The 19,857-nt window shown below is 33.2% G+C and overlaps 1 protein-coding gene across 1 annotated transcript; it reads right to left on the minus strand.

Annotated features, from left to right (window-relative positions):
- Window positions 1–3,570: 3,570 nt before the first annotated feature.
- LOC133831442 (leucine-rich repeat receptor-like tyrosine-protein kinase PXC3) lies at window positions 3,571–7,659 on the minus strand. Its single transcript, XM_062261738.1, has 2 exons — window positions 4,372–7,659; window positions 3,571–4,274 (listed from the first exon to the last, which is right to left on the minus strand). The coding sequence occupies exons 1-2, from the start codon at window positions 6,707–6,709 to the stop codon at window positions 3,949–3,951; spliced, it is 2,664 nt and encodes an 887-aa protein (XP_062117722.1). The 5' UTR covers window positions 6,710–7,659; the 3' UTR covers window positions 3,571–3,948.
- Between the last annotated feature and the right edge of the window lie 12,198 nt (window positions 7,660–19,857).

Here is a 19,857-nt window from a genome sequence, read left to right on the forward strand (position 1 = left end):
TTTGGTATTTGCTTATTAACGGAAAAAAATAACGGTTGCAAGAAAAAATAAACGTTAGGTATTTATGCTATCAAAAGATTAAGTTATGTATTTAAATACAACAGAAGCATGAACTTAGGTATTTATGCTGCCAATATCCCTTAAGTTTAAATGTAGTAAAATGAAAAAAAATTAAAAAATTAATATATATAATGATGTAGTGCGGTGCTATTTGAACTGCATTTATAAAATTCAAAACTGCGAACTGCACCGCACGGTTTGGCGAAAATGCAAACCACAACCGCAACACGAAGGGTTCCAAACCACAAATTATAGTGCGGTGTGGGCGGATTGTGCAGTGTGGGCGGTTTGATGAACACCCCTATGGCTTAATGACCAATTATCAATCAGTTGTTATTTTGATAGGAGTAACTGGTTATCACCTTCTTCTTGTACTTAATTTTTTATTTCTAAATCTGGCGTAGTAACCAATTACCATTTGATTGTTATTTTGATATACTAACTGGCTACCACATCTTTCTTTTTCTTCTTCTTTTTTTTAGTGGTTATATTCTTATATTTTTTTTTTTTCAAATAGACAGTAACCAATTACAATTCACTAAAGTACTTGTATGACAAACACGAAGTATCTCATATTTAAAATATATATATATATAAAAATCGTAAAATATGAATAATAAATGATATTATAATTATATTAAAAATATATAATATAAAAAATGTACAAAATTTGTTTAATAAAATAAAACAAAATTATAACCAAAGTTACTAAAATATCCTCACAAAATTTCCAAAACTAAAATATGGTATTAAACTAAATTATTACAAAAGTATGAGAAAAAAAACTCCATAAGAATGTAGAAAATGCCATAAATGCACAATATTTATAATGCCATATTTATCAAACTATTGGAGAAATTCCTATATTGTAAATTCCACTTTTATTAATTTATGTTCCAAATCTGAAATTTAATGAAAGATTAAATTAAATTAAATATTTTCAACTTAAATAATTTTTACATTTGAAATTATGAAAATAAATAATTTAAATCTAATTATTTACCTAAGTAACACATAAATATACAATTTTGCATACTAATAAGGACCACGGGCTTTAACGCCGTGGGTTGGGCTTCTCTTCTATTGGATGGTCATACTAGGCCTGATCTTATTCTTCAGAAAACGGGCTTTCATCTAACCATCAGAAGAAAAGAATGGTCCATATAAATATACTAACTGGGCCTTTTCCTGATAGAACAGAGAACAATTTATAGCCCAATTTCTTTGGTTCATTTCTCATCCCTAGAGTACATTGTATTTTGTAATGCATCTATTTTCTTCTCCTTAATAATAACAGATTTTTACATATAAGACTCAATTTCACTACAAAAAAATTTATATTTTTATGGATAAATAATTTCTTTTTTAATTTGATGGTTTAAAGAAATTTTTATATTTTATGGTTTTATCTTTTTTTTTTTTTTTTTAAGTTTTTTGTTTTAATGTTTAGTTGTTATGATATATATATATATTATTTAAAAAAAAAAATTGAATTGATGTTGTGAATTGTTTTCAAGTTACTTTGAAGTTGTTTTTTCTAAAATTGTATTTTTGTAATTATAAAACTTTGAAAATAGTATTTTTTAAAACTTGAGAACATAATTTTAAAGAAAAAAAATTAGGAAGAGTAAAAAAATATTTATTTAAGAAAAAAATCTCTAATAAAAATAATAATGTTATCACCTTTTTTTGGGTGATACGTGTACAAAATGAAATGTTGACTTGGATTTCGTTAGTTAAACTGATAGAGTAGATGATTTCTGGTTGAGAATTATGGTGCAAAGAACATGGACATCAACACATGGAAAGTTAAAGGTAAAAGTTGATCATATCACAACAAAGATTTGCTACAAGTAAATGTTTTGGTCGAATAAAATACATCAAATAAGATGAGAGGGTTCTTGTAACATGGTTAAGCCTATAAACAGGTGACCTCATATGTAGAAATTACGTTTCATTTTTATAACAAAAGCTACTAAATCGTGTAATCAATGGTTAGTGCTTAAAGAAAACTCAATTAGCTCATTTATGGACTTTGCATGAGCATAAAAATTCTTGCGTGTTTTTCTTGAATTCTTTGTTAGTTTTCTTTAAATTATCTTTCACAAACTCATTCTGTTGTTTTTTATTAAAATTGTGGTTAGTGGTTATCCAAAACCAAGGTAAATAAACAATAACAATAATTAGTCAGTTAGATGTTGGTTAGCTGATTAGTTATAGAATATGTTAGTTTGTTTAGAGTTTGTTACTTGTTATTAGTCTTGTACAACTTACTTTTTTAGCTCATGTATATTTATATGTATTCCTCTAATTATACACTAATGTAATATAGACTTTTCAGTTCAATTCTCTCTGTTCTTTCTAAATTTTACATGGTATCAGAGTTAGGTATTTCTGAAGACAGCTACCTTTAGTGGAAGCATAAACTTGATGCTTTCGTGACAGATAGTTGTGCTCTCCAAGTTTGATAGACAAAGAGTTATATTTTTGGTAAAGAAACAACAGGTTGAGTGGTGTGAGACAAATTGGCATTGGCAGTGGACAAATCCATTGTAGGAGCTTTGCAATATGCCACTTTGACTAGATCGGAGCTTGCTTTCAGTGTTAATTCATGCATGCACCTTTACAAGCTCACTAGGTGGTAGTCAAACGCATTTTGAGGTACATTGCTGGACCTTTCGACTATGGTTTACACCTGAGTAAAGCTTCCTCTTTTACTCTTGAAGCCTTCTGTGATGCTGACTGGGCTTCGGATCCAGATGACAGAAGGTCCACAACTGGTTTTTGCATTTTTTTTGTGGCAATTTAGTTGCTAGCTTGGTAGTCAAAGAAACAAACTACCATTTCTCGGTCTTCAACTGAGGCTAAATTTTGAAGCTTGGCTAGTGCTGTTACTGAAGTTACATGGATTCAATCCCTGCAAAAATAGTTGTTTGTTTCTCTACCTTCTACTCCACTGGTTTGGTGTGATAATTTGAGCTCTGTCATGCTTGCTGCCAATCCTGTGCTCCATGCTCGCACTAAACATATAGAGATTGATTTCTATTTTGTTCGCCATAAAGTCCTCCAACAACAGATTCATGTTCACCATGTCTCAACTTTGGATCAGGTTGCTGATTGCCTTACCAAGCATATCTCTAGTAATCGGTTCCTTTTTCATCGTGCTGAACTTCGTGTGACTTCTCCTACCACACTTAGTTTGAGGGGGCCTGTTAGAGAATTCGTTAATCAGTTAGATGTTGGTTAGCTGATTAGTTATAGAATCTTTTAGTTTGTTTAGAGTTTGTTACTTTTCTATTATTACCCTTGTACAACTTACTCTTGTACAACTTACTCTTTTAGCTCATGTATATATGTATTCCTCTAATTATACAGTAATACAATATAGAATTTTCAGTTCAATTCTTTTGTTTAGAGTTTGTTACTTTTCTGTTAATAGTCTTGTACAACTTACTCTTTTAGCTCATGTATATATATTTATTCCTCTAATTATACAGTAATACAATATAGACTTTTCAGTTCAATTCTCTATGTTCTTTCTAAACTTTACACTATGAATATCAGACAAAGCTAACTCAATAAGTTTATGTTGTATAAGATTTTACCTTCATTTATAAAATAAGCTTAAAATAATATGTAAACATACATCCCCACATTGAAAATACAAAAGATTGTTCATCTAATATGAAACAGAACCCTTCTCTCCTTGGATTAACTCACCAACTATTTCTGTTCCAGATTTCAAATATAGTTACAAGCTGACAGTTATCCAAGAAAGTAAAACTCATCTGATCAGATTTTACGTGGAAAAACTAGTTATTTTGTTGATGAGCTTTCTTGATCCGACCGGGTTTACAGCTCAGAAAAGTTTAGGTGGCAATTCTCTTATCAGTTTTGTTTAATTTCTTGAAGCATTTCGACTACCTGCTTCATTTTCGGCCGCTTGGCTGATGTGCTGTCAGTGCAGAGCAAGGCAACCTTGAGAGCTGCAAGCATTTCTTTCCTCCAGCCAAAGGAAACCGTGCTAAGCTTAGCGTCGAGTATCTGCTCTGGAGTTTCGCCTCTAGCAGGAGCAGTCTGAACCCACTTCACTAAGTCTACTCCTTCGCCAAAGGCATCATCAACTGGTAATCGGGTGGTAAGGATCTCAAGCAAGACAACACCATAGCTATAAACATTTCCTGGAGCTGTAACTTGCATAGTGTATGCATATTCTGCATCACAAGGAAATGAAAATGACGGAAAAATCGTTAAACCTCCTGAAAAAGCAACAAGAACTAGTGAAGCTACCAATGGAAAACTGCTGATTACCTGGAGGAATATAACCAAAGGAGCCTGCAACTGCACTAATACTTGCAGTGCCTCTGGATGGATCTAAGAGCTTCGATATCTCAATCTCCCCAACTAAGGGCCTGAAGTTGGCATCAAGAAGAACATTCACCGACGAAATGTCGAGATGAATGATTGCTACATGATGGAGAAACGCCAATCCTTCTGCCACTCCAATCGCAATGGAGAGCCTCGTAGGCCAGTCAGGTTCATAATCAGGTTGCTTTGTGGTTTCATGAAGAAGCTGCGCCAATGTGCCATTCGGTAAGTACTGATGCAGCAGAAGAGCAACATCTTCATAAATAACAAATCCAATGGGCCGCTCTAAGTTGTCATGACAGAGCTTACTCAGCCTTTCGAGCTCTTTGATCATCTTATGCTGGTGATGAATGATTGTCCTGTCCATAGATTTAAGCCTTTTAACAGCCAGAATCAGCCCAGATGGCATAACTGCCTTGTAGACAGTGCTGAAAGTTCCACTGATGATCTTGTTTGAATCCTTCATAGTTGCCTTAACCACAGCCTCAAGATCTATTGCTTGTCTTAGATTATCAACAAAAACATTTCCAGCTATTATTGTTGGTCGGTTATTGACCACTTCTTCTTCAACCCCTGCAGCTTTGGCTAGCCTCTCTTGTTTCTCTCTCATCATAAATAGGAGAACAACTATGGTAACAGATATAAAAACCGTCAAACCGGAGCCAATAACAGCTAGGATGATCCTGTAGGAGACTTTGTGGTGGCTCAGATGGTCAGGACTGTTGGAATTCCCACATAAAGAGTTCAATGGCTCTCCACAGAGCCCTTTATTCCCAGCAAAACTTGAATTTGGACTCTTTTGAAATGGCACAAAAATAGGCACCGGTCCATTGAACAGATTATTTGAAAAATTAACCTCAATCAAGCTCAACATACCTTTTAACGCAATTGGTATGTTGCCAGAGAGCTGATTATTAGAGACATCAAGAGAAACCAGCTTGTCAAGTTTCCCCAACTCAGCTGGAAGTGCCCCATGCAGATGATTAAAACTCAAATTCAACGCTATCTGCAAGTTCTTAATATGACCAATCTCAGAAGGGATAGTGCCAGTAAGATAGTTGCTGCCCATTTGCAACTCAAGCAGTTTACCACAGCTTCCAATTTGATGAGGAATCTCTCCTCTGATCGAATTCTGACCCAATAGCAAGTACTGTAATCTAGACATGTTACAGATATCCACTGGTATGGTACCATTGATTCTGTTATTGCTTAGATCCAGCTTATTGAGATTTTTGCACCCGATAATTGACTCTGGAATGTCTCCAAACAGACTATTTCCAGAAAGAATCAATTCCTGAAGATTCATAAGCTGTCCAAGCTCGCGTGGAATCGTTCCAGCAAACCCGTTCGAGGCTAAATTTAAGAGGGTCAAATTAGAGCACTCAGCAAACTCAGAAACAATCTCACCAGAGAGATTATTATCATCTACTTCAAAGTAAGTGAGGCTACTAATGTTTCCAACTGCTCGAGGAATGGTACCTGTGAGGGCATTGTTTCCAATTCTTATACTAGAAAGACCTGTGCAGTTCCCAATATCTTCAGGAAGTTCACCACTCAGATTATTCTGGGTGAGGATCAAAACTTCCAGCTTGCCTAAAGCAAAAATGCTCTTTGGTATGGAACCTTCAAGCCGGTTAGAATGCAGATTCAGCAATTGAAGCTCAGAAACTGAGCCTAAATTATCTGGAATTTTACCCCCTAAGTTATTCTCATAGGCTGTAAAAACTCTCAGATTGGTCAAATTGCCCACCCAAAATGGAATATAGCCACTCAATCTATTGCTAGAGATATGAAAATCTTTCAGTTTCTTTAGGCCCTTAAGTTCATCTGGTATTTCTCCTACAAGCATGTTATTGGAGAGGTTTAATGTTCTAAGGTTACTGAGGCCACCCAACTCTGGGGGAATAGACCCCTCAAATTTATTCAGATACAAATCAAGAAACTCAAGCTCAGACAAGTTCCCAAAAGCTGAGGGAATTGAACCATGGAAATTATTGTAAGAGAGGTCGAGCCACTTCAAACCTTTGAGCTCAGAAATAAGACTCACATTACCTCGGAGTTCACGGCGAGAAAGATCAAGCTTTATGACCATTGAATGGTTGTAACCGCAAGTAATCCCGGGCCAAGAGCAGTAATCTGAGCTGTTGGTACCCCATCCAGGCACTGAAAGCTCTTTATTAATGGCTGATAATGCAGTTTGATCTTGAACCTGAGCACCAACGAACTGTGATTTTGACAGAAACCCAACTAGCAGAAGACATAGCCATAACAAATTTTCCATTTTGTTGGCTTTGCCTTCTACTGCTGGAAGCTTCTGTTTTTGGAAACAAAATCAATTTCAGAACCAGACCAAACAGCAATGATCAAAGAGCCAAAAAGATCCTTCAATGCCGCAACCAAAATCTTTACTTGCAACACTCTCAACTCTCAAGAAGACAATTCTTCTTTCTTCACTGCTTTCCCGGCTCAGCTTCAGTTTCCAGAACAGTAAAACAAAAATCTTAGTTTATACAAAGCTAAAAAAAAACGCCACCTTTACTATTCTGTCAAGAAATCACTTTCTCTCAGTAGAAAAAAATATTTAAGAGGCCAAAAAAAGAAATGCCCACAAAATCTAAAACTCCAAAGAAGGTTTTTAACTTTTCTTGAATAAGAAAGAAGGGCAAAAAAAAATTCAGACTTTAAACCCCACCCCAAAGGTTTTTAGCTCATCAATGGTTTATAACGAAACCCAGATACTCATATCAGAGAAAGTGAGAGTCAGAAGGACCAAAACAAGAAGAAACAAACAAAAGAGTAGCAAAAAGGAGTTGCATTATAGATTATGGAACATGGGTTGTGTTTGGAAAATGCCCATATCTTTCTTATCAACTTGATATGATTAATCACAGAACCAAACAAGAGAAAATGACTCTGAGGGTCAAGAAAGCAAAGGCTTCTTCAATGAACGAAATAGAAGAAGAAGAAGCAGAAGACGAAATAAAACAGGGTACACTGTTGCTGGGGTACAGATTTCACGGACCAGGTGTTTTTTTTTTTTTTCCTTTCTCTGTCTCGAAGAGAGAGAGAGAGAGAGAGAGTGGGGGGGATTTGTGGGTCTGGGAGTTAAGAGAGAAAGAGAAAGGAAATTCCTTTCTCACGTAATAAGCTTCACGAGAAATGGGCAGTCATGAATGAATGCAACACTGTACAGAGGCCATTAGATTACCTCTCAGACTGTAGTGGGAGTAGTAAGCATTATGGGATCTGATACTTTCAAGGTTGTATATATGTGTGGTTCTATCTATGTGTGTTTATGTTTATAATTTCACATATTTTTTAATAAATATATATTTATTTATTCTTGAAGCATTTAAGCTTAGAGCCCACATTTTCTTGGAACTTTTAGAATTATAATACCACAGCTTGGAGGAACATTAAAGTATGACTATAATAATCAACCACAAATTCAGATCTTTCTCATAGAAATTTTGTGGAATTTTTTATTTTATTTACATATAATAAAGAAGGAAATAAATTAGAAGACAAAGAGAAAAGAGTTTCTATTTTTTGTTTTTACTACTAAACATAAGAGCTTGGTCATTTAATGATCAAGAAGTATTAATGTGTATTTAGTATTATGTTACTAAAACAAAAACATTTAAACCCTTCTATGGAATAAAGAACATGTAGGTCCCATCTGCCAAATTTCTTCAAGGTGCAATGTATATATATAGTTCAATTTTATTACACATATTTAATGATTATTTATTTAAAAACCCTATCTTTTGAATCCGGCGCTACCTTTAATCTTACAAAATTAAGTCTATTTAGAAACTTATGGGAAAATAAGTCTATTATAATTAATTAAAAAAATGGTACAATTATATATAATTTATTTTTTAGGTTTCCATTCTTTCCTAAAAAAAAACCTTTTTCTTTTTCCCAACAGTCAACCTCCTAATTTTTGCAGACTCTCCTCCTAATTTTCGACCAGAGCTCCAGTATCGCACCCCATCGTCTTGGTGTAGGTCGAGTTCGACCATGCAGTAGGGATGCTTTAAATCTACAGTTTTTACGTCATTGTCTTGTGGTCGCGAGAGGACGAAGAAGCTTAGCAAAATGGTAAAGACACAACTTGTGGCTGGATGATCAACAATGGTCAACAATGGTGATAGATGATGTGTTTGAATTTTTCATTTTGGTCAACTTCTTGTGTTATTATGTTGTTACACTCAACTTGTAATTGTGTTGTGGATCTCTTTTCTTGTTTGCTTTTTTTTTAATTGTTTTGTTTTTAGTCTAAATTCTAGGGTAAATAGTACTTGGGGTCCCCAAGTTTTACTAGTTGTATCACTCAGGTCCTCAACATTTATTTTGTAGTAATTAGGTACCAACATTTACTTTTTGGCTCACATAGATCCCTGAATTTATATTTTATTAAATAAATCCTAATTTATAAGGGTAAAATAGAATTTTAACAAAAAAAAACATAGCACCTATTTTTCTTCTCTATAAACCCTTATTTATTAATTAATTATTATCATATATATTATTTTTGGTAATTGACCTAACTAATCTCTTGCAATATTGAGAAATAATAATAAAATATTTTCTATTATACTTCTAAAATATATAATATATTACTTTTATATTAATTAGTTTATTATTTTTAATAAAAAGATTTATATATTTTGAATTTTAAAAACATCATATTTATTAAGGGCGCTTCTATTTATATCTTAAATTTTTATCACTGTACACAATTCTATATAAACTTCTCATAAATTGTTAAAAATTCTTTCAACACGTATAAAAAAATTAAGCAATAAATTATAAAGGTGAAAATAATACATAGAGGCATAATGGAAAATAAATTTTTATTATTTTTTAATATTTGATAAGAATATTTAGGTCAATTTATCAATATAATATATTTGGTAATAATTAATAAATTAAAAGGGTTAAAAAGAAGAAAAAAATGGTGCTATATTTTTCTTTTTTTGTTAAAAAATCTCATTTTACCCTTTTAAATTAGGTTTTTTTTTTCATAAAATATAACATTAGGAACCTATGTAAGCCAAAATGTAAAGATTGGGGATCTAATTGCTAAAAAAAAAAGTTTAAGACTGAAGTGAGCCGAATAATAAAGCTTAGGGACCCAAGTACTATTTACCCTAAATTTTATCTTAATATCAATAATAATATTTTGTTCACCTGCAATATTTAGATAGATTTTTGGTTTATTACCATTTATTAATTAGTATGATATGTCAAAGCTCCTATATGAAGTGAAACAAATATTTTTCCACATCAAATATTGTTTGAACATAAATATGTTTTTTTATTTGAGAGTATATATTGTTTTTCTTTGTAGAAGTTTTTTATCTTATTCATGGCTTGTATGCCTATGCTAGTCATCTCTTTTTAGAGATCTATACTTGCTTATAAATGAGCATTATGTGTAGGGCTTACAATTCGTGTAAATGTGTCAGATTCGTATCGACACGATTAAGGTAAATACGAACTCGACACGATTATTAAACGGATTAACACGACACGAACACGATAACACGATTATGACACGATTAATCATAACTATATGAAAAAAATCATAAAACCTATGAAAATTATTTGTGTTAACGTGTATGACACGATTATGACATGACACGATTAAGGTAAACGCGAACACGACACGATTATTAAATGTGTCGTGTCGTGTCATCGTGTCATGACCCAAATTACTGCCCCTAATTATGTGTTTCACCTGTAGTGGACTATATCCTTGTTACCTTTAAATGGAATTTCCATTTATCATTAAAAAAATTATATATTTAAAAATAATATAGAAATTTAATAAATTATTAAAAATTCAATTATACAATCTTTTCCCTCAAACAATATGATGTTTTCCTTCTTACTTCTTATAATTAATCTCACAAAGCTAATAAGGTTCTTTTTTTTTTCACTGGGGAACATAGTTGATGCATCGAATACCATAATTCAAATATTTTGCATGAGAGACGATAGAACTAAGAACAATTGAATCAAAATTAATTCTTTGTAAATTACAATTGTTAACTCTTTCCCTAATGATCTCATAAACGGAAGACGAAAGAAATGGAAGCCAATATTTGTGTCCATGAATTCGATCAAGGTGCAACCGAATTCTCCAAAAGTAGTGGTGCCTATAATAATGGTAGAAACAAATACTACAAAGATAGTTCTCCAAACCCTAGTTCTCGCTTAAGATCTTAGTGTGCTACCTCCCAAGGGGCCTTATTCAGATCTGTTTGGCTCGATTGAAGTCTCGCCAATTCTCCTTTTGGGTTTCGGTGGGGTTCTAGCCAAGGGACTTTGTTGATTTCCCAGCAAGTTCTTGGCTGCTCTTCCATCTCCACTACACAACCCTAATTGGTTCTTGCCTAGGCTTAATCTCATTTGGCAATATTTAGTATGTGTCTGTCTCGTGAGGGTTGCAAGGGTCTTTTCTATCTGTTGCTCGACTTCGCTTAGGTGAGACGATGTTAGGAGTATACGCCGGATCTCTCTTCGGTGATGCTACGTGCTAGTGAGTTGTGTAACTGATGTGGTTTGAAGGCTTGGGTTTGAATTGAGGCCTAGTGGTGCTGATAGTTGGTAGTGGTGGGTGTGTGAGGATATGTTGTTTGTTTTTCATTATTTTTGTGCCTAGTCTTTTTTGTTTTTGGTTTGTTTTAGTGAGGTTGGGGGAGGTTGGTTTTGATTTCTCTTGGGTGGTTGGTTGTACATTGACTAGCTTAATGCGTTTCTGGGAAGAGGTCAATTTTTTTTCCTCGGCCATCAGATATTAGGGATTCATCAATCTTTATTGACTCTGTGTTACATGATATCCCAATCTTTACTGTTGGGGCTCATGAACATGATTGGTCATTGTTTTATTGCCTTTATTTATAGTTTGAATAAGGGAGTTGTTAGTTCGAGCTTCTTATTGAAATATCATTGGTTGATAACTATTGATGGGGTTGATCTATCATTTGTCCATCTGGGAAGAAAACCTAATTTATTTCGCACTCGTTGAAATCTTGTTTGTTTGTGCCTCATTAGACCTTTAATAGTATATGTTAGAATTTTCTTTTTATAAATTATTGTAATCGACTTGGTATATATGCCTAAGTTGATTGTGTTTTGCTCTATGAATGTTATTTTCTTATAATGGACTATGTTTGATTGACCTATTAATAGATATTTTCTTAACCTTTAAAAAAAAAAACAAAGACTACGAAAATAATGGAACGTTGATTGTTGATTTATTCATTTTATTTATTGTTCATGCTCCTCTATACTATTTTTTCTCTAATTATATCTGAAAACTAAAAGTACAAAAAAAATCTCAAAACATGATATGTAAGACCATCTTCAATGCAAGATGTAAATTTTGTGCCAAATTTGGAACAAAAAATGAGTCAATGACATATTTGGCTCAATATTTGTAATTGTGCTCCAATGCACAAAATGCAAATTAACTTAATAAATTCAACAATTCATTTAATATTTATTGATAATTTACAAAGATTAATATTTTTTCATTTTATATTGTAAAAAAGAAGAATAAAAAAAAGATGGTTAGTCATTAAATTGTTAATTAATAAATTAGTGGTAATATGATAAATAAAAAATGTACATGTATTGTTGTGCTAAATTTGGCTCATGCTATATCTTATGCCAAATTTGGCATAACTTTTAGCATGTGCCAAATTCGACACATTTTTTAGAACACCATTTGAGTGATACTTTTACTAAAATGTACTAAATATAACAATGCACCACATATTTTACACTCCATTAGAGATGCTCTAATATTATAAATTTCCAAAATAATATGCATTTTTTTTGCAAATATTCCCATTATAATAACACTCACTGTAATTCATAAGCTAAATCTCTTTCTTGTTGTACATTTTCATTAATATATATATATAATATTCTATTAGATAATTTATTGAAGGGATATTGGCGGTGATAATACTTAATTTTTTTCAAAAGTTATACTTTAATGGCCAATTTTTTTTTTGCGGTAATAATACATAAATCTACAATTTTGGTGCAACCGTTAATATTCACCGTTAACTGCCCGTTAAGTATCCACGTGACACATTTTTATACTCGTAAATTTAGGTATTAAAGTGTAACTTTATAAATGATTTTGGTATTATCGCTGCCAATATCCTTAAATTCTTTAAATATTATAAAAATTATTTTAAATTTTAAAATATCTAAAATATTATTAGAAACTAATTAATAAAACTAAAATTTACAAATTTGAAACAACCCAAGTTAAAATTGAAACTCAAAATCATCCCAAAATCCATATTATTAATTAGTTTTTAATAATTTTTTAGATTTTTTAAAATTTAAAATAATATTTATAATATTTAAAGAATTTAAATAATATAGTCTAAAATCATCCCAAAATCCATATGTGTCACGTGGATACTTAACAGGTGGTTAATGTTGAGTACTAACGGTTGTACCAAAATTGTAGATATATGTATTACCGCAAAAAAAAAAGGTATTAAAGTGCAACTTTTGAAAAGATTTTGGTATTATCGCCGCCAATTAGACTAATAAAAATGTGTCACGTGGATACTTAACGGGCAGTTAACAGTGAGTACTAACAGATGCACTTAAATTATAGATTTATGTATTATTACCGCAAAAAAAAAGTATTAAAGTACAGGTTTTGAAAAAATATTGGTATTATCGCAGCCAATATCTCTTTCTTAAATAATGAAATTTCTTCATTATATTATTAATAAAGATTCAAGACTTTAGTTACATAAATTTAAGTTTATATAACTAATAAAATGTGGTGCACTTATTCAGAATTGTTTATTATAAATTGAACTAAAATATTGGCATTTGCATATTTTAATAATTTCAAGCGAGGAGAAATATGTAATAAATTATTTTAAAAAAACATTGGTGCTTATATAGGTTGTATTTGGTAAAAAAATTGTTTTTGAACTTTTTAAACACAAAAATATAAATATTATTTTTATTTTTGTTTCTTTACTTTAAAAAAATAAAAATATGTTTGGTAATTATTTTTGTTTTTTATTTTTAAAAACAAAAAATAATACATGTGTTTGATAACTTTTATTTTTATTTTTATTTTTTATTTAACAATATAAAATGAGATGTTAATTTGAAGGAGAGAAAAAAAACGAAAAGTTAAAAATTGTTTAAAAGTGAAAAAATTTTATTTTCAAAATTTAATCAATTTTAATTAAAATTTTAAAAAATAATAAATAAAAATAAAGTTACTAAATACTATTTTATGTTTAATTTTCAAATTTTTAATTAATTAAATAAAAAATTATTTTCTTTTAAATGTTACCAAACAACTTCATAATATTTTTGGAGTGCGGCTATGATTCTCATTATTTATTTACAAATTTAGCTTGTGAAATTTACATGAGTTATTTTGTATGTTTACTTGTATGTGTCTTGAAAATATATTCTTATTTATTTAATTATTTTCATGTTTATGGTTTCTGGGTGGACATGTTGAGACTAACCATTAAATTAAATGCTCTTTTCTTCTTTTGTTTAAATTATAATTTTAGTTATTTTTATACGTTTTTTAATTATACTTTATACATATTTATATTAAAGAGATACTTATAATTACTAATTAATAGAATTTTAATACTAATTGATAAATATTTAAATGTGTAACTCGTAAATCTCATAACAAATAAATATAATTTTAATTTTATATTTTACAATTATTTTAATTATAAAACTATAAATAATCAAAATTATATCATACCTTTATTATCATTTTAATTTTAAAAAATCACAGATAAATATTTATTATTATTCTTGATGTCAAATTATCGTGCTTTTATAATGTTGACACAAAATTTATATCTTGCCCTGGAGATGGTCTTACATCTTGTTACATCTTTTTATCATACTTTATTGTCACTTAATTTGAAGTTTTTATAATGTCGTGCTTTCAATCTAGTCCGTTCGTGCTTACATGTCGTGCCTCCAGACTTATCGTGTTGTGTTGTGCTATACTTTGAGGCTTGTCATGTTGTACATTTGTACTTGACATCTATGCCCAATCCAACCCACAATATCATGTCACGTCTGGCTTATGCCCTTTTTTTAGTGGTATCATGCTCATCCTGAACTCGTATCGTGTCAAAAATCTACATCCATAGCTACAACCCTAGTATGTGGTGTCTAAGAGCATATCTAATAGAGAGTTATAAAAGTAGCGAATTGCCATTTTTTAGCACTTCTTGATAAAATGAGACTTTAATGGTGATGCAAAATGTGTGCCAAATTTGGCACAAAATATAGCACACGAATCAAAATTATCCCACAATAAACTTCACATTTTTTATTTACTTTTTTACTACTAATTAATGTTGTTTATATTAAGTTAAAGCTTTTTAACTTTTTACTTATTTATTTAATAATTTACTAAAATATAATTTCAATAAAAAAAAAAGTGATTTTATTGACTTTTTAGTTAATTTGCACCAAATGCATTGTTACACAATTGCAAAAATTCAGCCAAATATAGTATTGACTCATTTTTTTTTAGTCAAATTTAGCCAAAAATTATACAATTATTTTTTTTAGAGAAGCTTGGCCTCATCAATATCACAAGATAAAAACCTAGTGGGAAAAAGCTCAAGGAGGAAAAAGGAGAGCCAATGAGATATCATTGATGTTTACCGAGTTTTTCGGAAACTAGAAATATAATGAGAAATAAGAGCAAGAAAGACAGGATCGAAGATAAACAAGCAGAGTTTTTACGTGGTTGGGGCGTTAATGAGCCTTAGTCCACGAGTCTATTGTATTACGTTTTAGAGAGCTTTTGACAATGGAGTTTTCTGCAAGTTTGAGCAGAGTAATTGCTTACAAGAGAAAATCTGGGATCCCCGCTACAATGCACAACTGGTCCTATTTATAGGAAATCAGGTGCAATTGGCTTGTGCCGGACTAATTCGAGCCCAATAGAGATGTAATCATGGTTTGCTCGCTAATGGAGGCATAATACAAATGATGTTGCTAAATAAAACATAGTAATCAGGGCCCATTGGGCCAGCTTAGGCGTGGCCAAGCCCTACAGCTGCCAGTAGTATGTACTCTCAGACTGGTCCGCGTGGGCTTCTAAGGGGATCTTGAGGACAGGATCTGTCAAAGTAGTGGCAGTACTATTGTAATGCTCCAAATTTCATAATAAGGTTTAGGACGTTGATTAAAAGGCCGGGAGGGCCATAATTGCTTTACTATGTTATTAAATGATAATATGCATGTGTTAGGTGTATTAAATATGCATGTGAACCCATTTTTGAGTAATTGGGTGATTTTCATATTTTGGCAATTTCGGGCATATTTGACATATATGTGATATGTGTGTGGTGCTTTATTATTGTTTGGTTATGCTAGGGTTACTCAGCACAAGACAATCCTAGGAGGTAAGCTAGTGGGAAAGTCACAATGGGATTTAAGCTTGACTTAGAGTAAGTCAAGGGGTAATTAGATCATTACGGGGTTATTGCGTAATGAGAATTAATATTTGGTGATAAATTGGGAGTTAGTAAGATCATGGGGAAATTCTGGAAGTTTTGACTATAATGTTCTCAGGGGTATTTTTGGGACCCCGAGCATTAGGATTTGGTTGAGGCTACTTAAGCTTGAAGTAACATTTTAAAAGAATAAAAGAACGTTCTGTACGTTCTCTCTCCCACAAAGTTTCCTTTTCGTCTCCCGATTGTGTTTTCGAAGATAACTTGAGTTATAGGACTCGGATTCAAGCGAGGATCGAGGCATAGCGATCCTAGGGAAGATTAGAAGCTTTTTAGCCGGAGGATTTAGTTGGAAACAACTTAATTGGAGGTAATTCAAGTTTTAAGTTTCAATTTTTTAAAAGTTTTTAAGCTTGAATTGGACTTTGTGTTTTGATGAGTTTTTGTTAGATTTGAAGCTTGGGTTTTATGGGTTTTGGATCATGGGGATGTTTGGGAACTTTGATTTGATGATTTGGTAATGTTTAGGCATGATTTTGGAGGCTTTGGGATGTTGAAAATCGTGTTTGGGGATGGCTCTGGGTTGGGGGCCGCGGCCCTAGCTCGAAGAAGCAGGTGGAGCAGCTTTGCCCTTGTTGGGCGCCGCGACCCTTGCTTCTGGAGCGGCTGGGGGCCGCGGCCCAAGGTGCTAGGGCCGCAGCCCTTGAGCAGGGTTGAGCCCGTTTGAGTGTTTTGACCTCGGGAACTTGGTTTTAGGCCTCATGATCATTCCTACTACCCGAATTGGTGGGGTTTGATGTCTTGGAGGCTAAGTTTTGGTTCCGGGATTGGTTTTAGAACTTGAACTCATTGGATCACCATTTGTGGTTGTGAATAGGTTATCACTAGAGGCTTGGAATCGGGATCGTGCTTGTGGCTCGTTTATTGGTAACCTGTGCTTGGACCAAAGGTTAGAAAACTGCACCCCATATGTGACATGCATGGTTATTCTTGATGCATGTTGGATGTTTAAATGTAAACATTGATAGCATATTGAATGCTTAGCAATCTTGCTCATTTGCATATGGTTATTATTGAGGCATGCTAGATGACTGAGTGTGATGCATGTGATGCACGAGAAACATGTGATTAGGGCATGCCATGAATATTGACTGTGAGATTGATCAGAGCTTGAGTCTCTGTGTTTGTGCATGATCATAATTGTGCTAGCAACTGTTAAGTAAGCATGCTGAATGCCCTACGTTTGAATATTCGACATATGACATATGCTTGGTAACATTGCTTACTTGTGCATGGTACTGACTCATTAGTCAGAATTGGCAAATGTGTCAGTATCAATTGTGAAGCTGTGACTCATTAGTCAGGTTCGGCAGTGGTACTGGGCACTGGTCACACAATGCTGACTCATAAGTCAGGATGGCCTTAGCGTGTTCAACGCAAGCAAAAAAAGATTAGATCTAATCGATATGTGCATTGAATGACTCAAAGAGCATTGATGCCGGACCGAACTCAAGTTCAATGAATATTATAAGCGCTTGTCTAGCCAAAGGCTAGTCATTTAGAGCCACGGTGACTATTTAGTCGCATGGCTGTGGGTGTTGAGCCCGTGAGACTTACCTATCAGTCTCTCATCTGTTTAAGCTAGTGACTACCCATTAGTCACTCATCTGGTTAGAGCCATTGCAGGAAAGCCCAGGTAACAGTTTCGTTACACAGCTATGGGCACCGAGCCCATAGTGACTTGTTTGTCAGTCACTCAGTATGGTTAACGGAACCACAAAGTGATATTCACTCATTTGTTCAGAGCTATAAGCTCTGTATGATCATTTTAATCATCATATGCATGGCTTTGGGTGCTGAGCCCCATAGTGACTTGCTTGTTGGTCACTCAGTATGGTTTACCAGAACCTCAAGTGTCGAAACACTCATCTGACTAGGATTGACTTGATAGTCATCCAATTAGAATGGCATGATTTCTTATCCTGGATACCCCAGCATTGTTTGAACTTATTTGCATGCTTGAATAAAGCTATGTTTGCTAGGCATGCCAGATATGATTTGATATCATGATATGACTGTTCATGAGCATATTGAGTTTTCTTACTGGGCTTCGGCTCACGGGTGCTATGTGGTGCAGGTAAAGGCAAAAGAAAGTTGGACCATCCTTGAGTTGGAGAGCTTAGGAGACGATGTGTACATATGCAGCTGCTCGACCACCACGGCCGAGGCTTGAAGGAAAGGAACCAGGGCTAAACCCTGTTTTGCCGTTTAGATCGGCTGGTTGTAAATATTTTGTTGTAATAAACATTTAAATTATATTTTTGGGATCCCAATGTATACAGTAAATGTTCTAGTGAGACGTTATATCTTAACCAAACTTTTTAATCCCTAAACCACTAATCATACTTAGTTATACGTTCATGGCCAAATGACTCGATTAGCGAGTTTAGCACTGTTTGCAATGTGCACCGTAACGGTCCCTGGAGTTGGGGCGTTACAACTGTTTCTTAGGAGCAGCGTACATTCCGTGCGTAACCTCTTCTGCAGGTTAGTTGAGGAAACCAACTTCCATGTTTCTTGGGGACATGTGTCAGGGAAGATCAAACTTGCCCTACCCAGATGTCTGGTCCGGATTCCTTCACTAATGTCCCGGTTTATCTACCGAAGTCCTGGTTCGTTCACCAAGACTTGGGTTTATTCTTGACAAGGTCTATTCCCAGACTAGTGAGCCTGCTACCTCTATTGGCATCCGGGAGGATATGGGTAGGTTGGGACCGGCAAGATGAGTAGGCCCTATATCTTGGTCCCAGTTACCTGGTTATGGTCGCGCCCATCGAACGTTGTTGGGCTCATTGACGATTGAGCTATCAGGACATTCTTCTTTCCTGTTCATCGGGCTCAGGATATGCCTGGATCTCTTTGAAGGAGCCCATGGACCCATTATATCATGCCACGTGTCCCGGAGAAAAATATGGATAACAATTGATAATGGGCATCCACTAATATTTGTGGCCTAATACAATTCGGAAAATCTGGCCATCATACAATATTATCAGTAGCTATCAAAGCATTCCTAGCTAAAGAGCTACCCCATTAACAACTCGAGTACAATGTACAAAGGAAATATCAAAGAAATTATTACAAATTAAAATGATATCATTAATAATGCATCCTAGATAATAACAATCCAATTTGTTGCTGTTGATATCTTTGATTACCGAGAGACAATCTAACTCCACTATGACTTTCAAGTACCTCATGGTCACACACATCGAGTCCATTATGGATAGCTCGAGCTTGAACAATCTCACTATGCTATTTTAGTGCTCAATATAAAATTATTTATAATTTCTTACAATATGCATATAATGTTTTAGTAGAATACATGTACAACATTGAGATATGAGCATATGAATGAGAATAAATAATAAAATGTTACTAACACATTTTAATAATCAATTAATTACCAAACGATTTATGGATTGTTAAATAGTAAAAAGTTAAAAATTAGAATAACATTATGCATTGGAGTAGAAACTAAAATTTGACATCACATTTAACTCACTTTATTTTCGTACCAGCTCCATAACATTTTACCTTTTTATATGTTTTTTTCTTTTTCGAAAGCCTAGTTTTAACAAACCTTTTTCTTTTCCTCTACAAGAATAGTCTAAACATACACCATCGTACTATTTGATTGCAAAACTAAAATGCTAACCAATTCTAAATAAGGAAAAATATAGAGTTAAGAGATAGATACTAGGAAAGACCAAGAGAACAATAGAGGTTTCTAATCAGCTCTTCAATTTTTTTTTACTACTTAAAATAGAAACATGATAGCTTCAACTTGTAATCATTTCCCAATTCCAAAAAGATTGTTCTGATAAGATTTTTATTCCTCTGAGAAAGTTACCAA

Source organism: Humulus lupulus, chromosome 4 (genome assembly GCF_963169125.1).
Source record: "Humulus lupulus chromosome 4, drHumLupu1.1, whole genome shotgun sequence".
Lineage (NCBI taxonomy): Eukaryota > Viridiplantae > Streptophyta > Magnoliopsida > Rosales > Cannabaceae > Humulus > Humulus lupulus.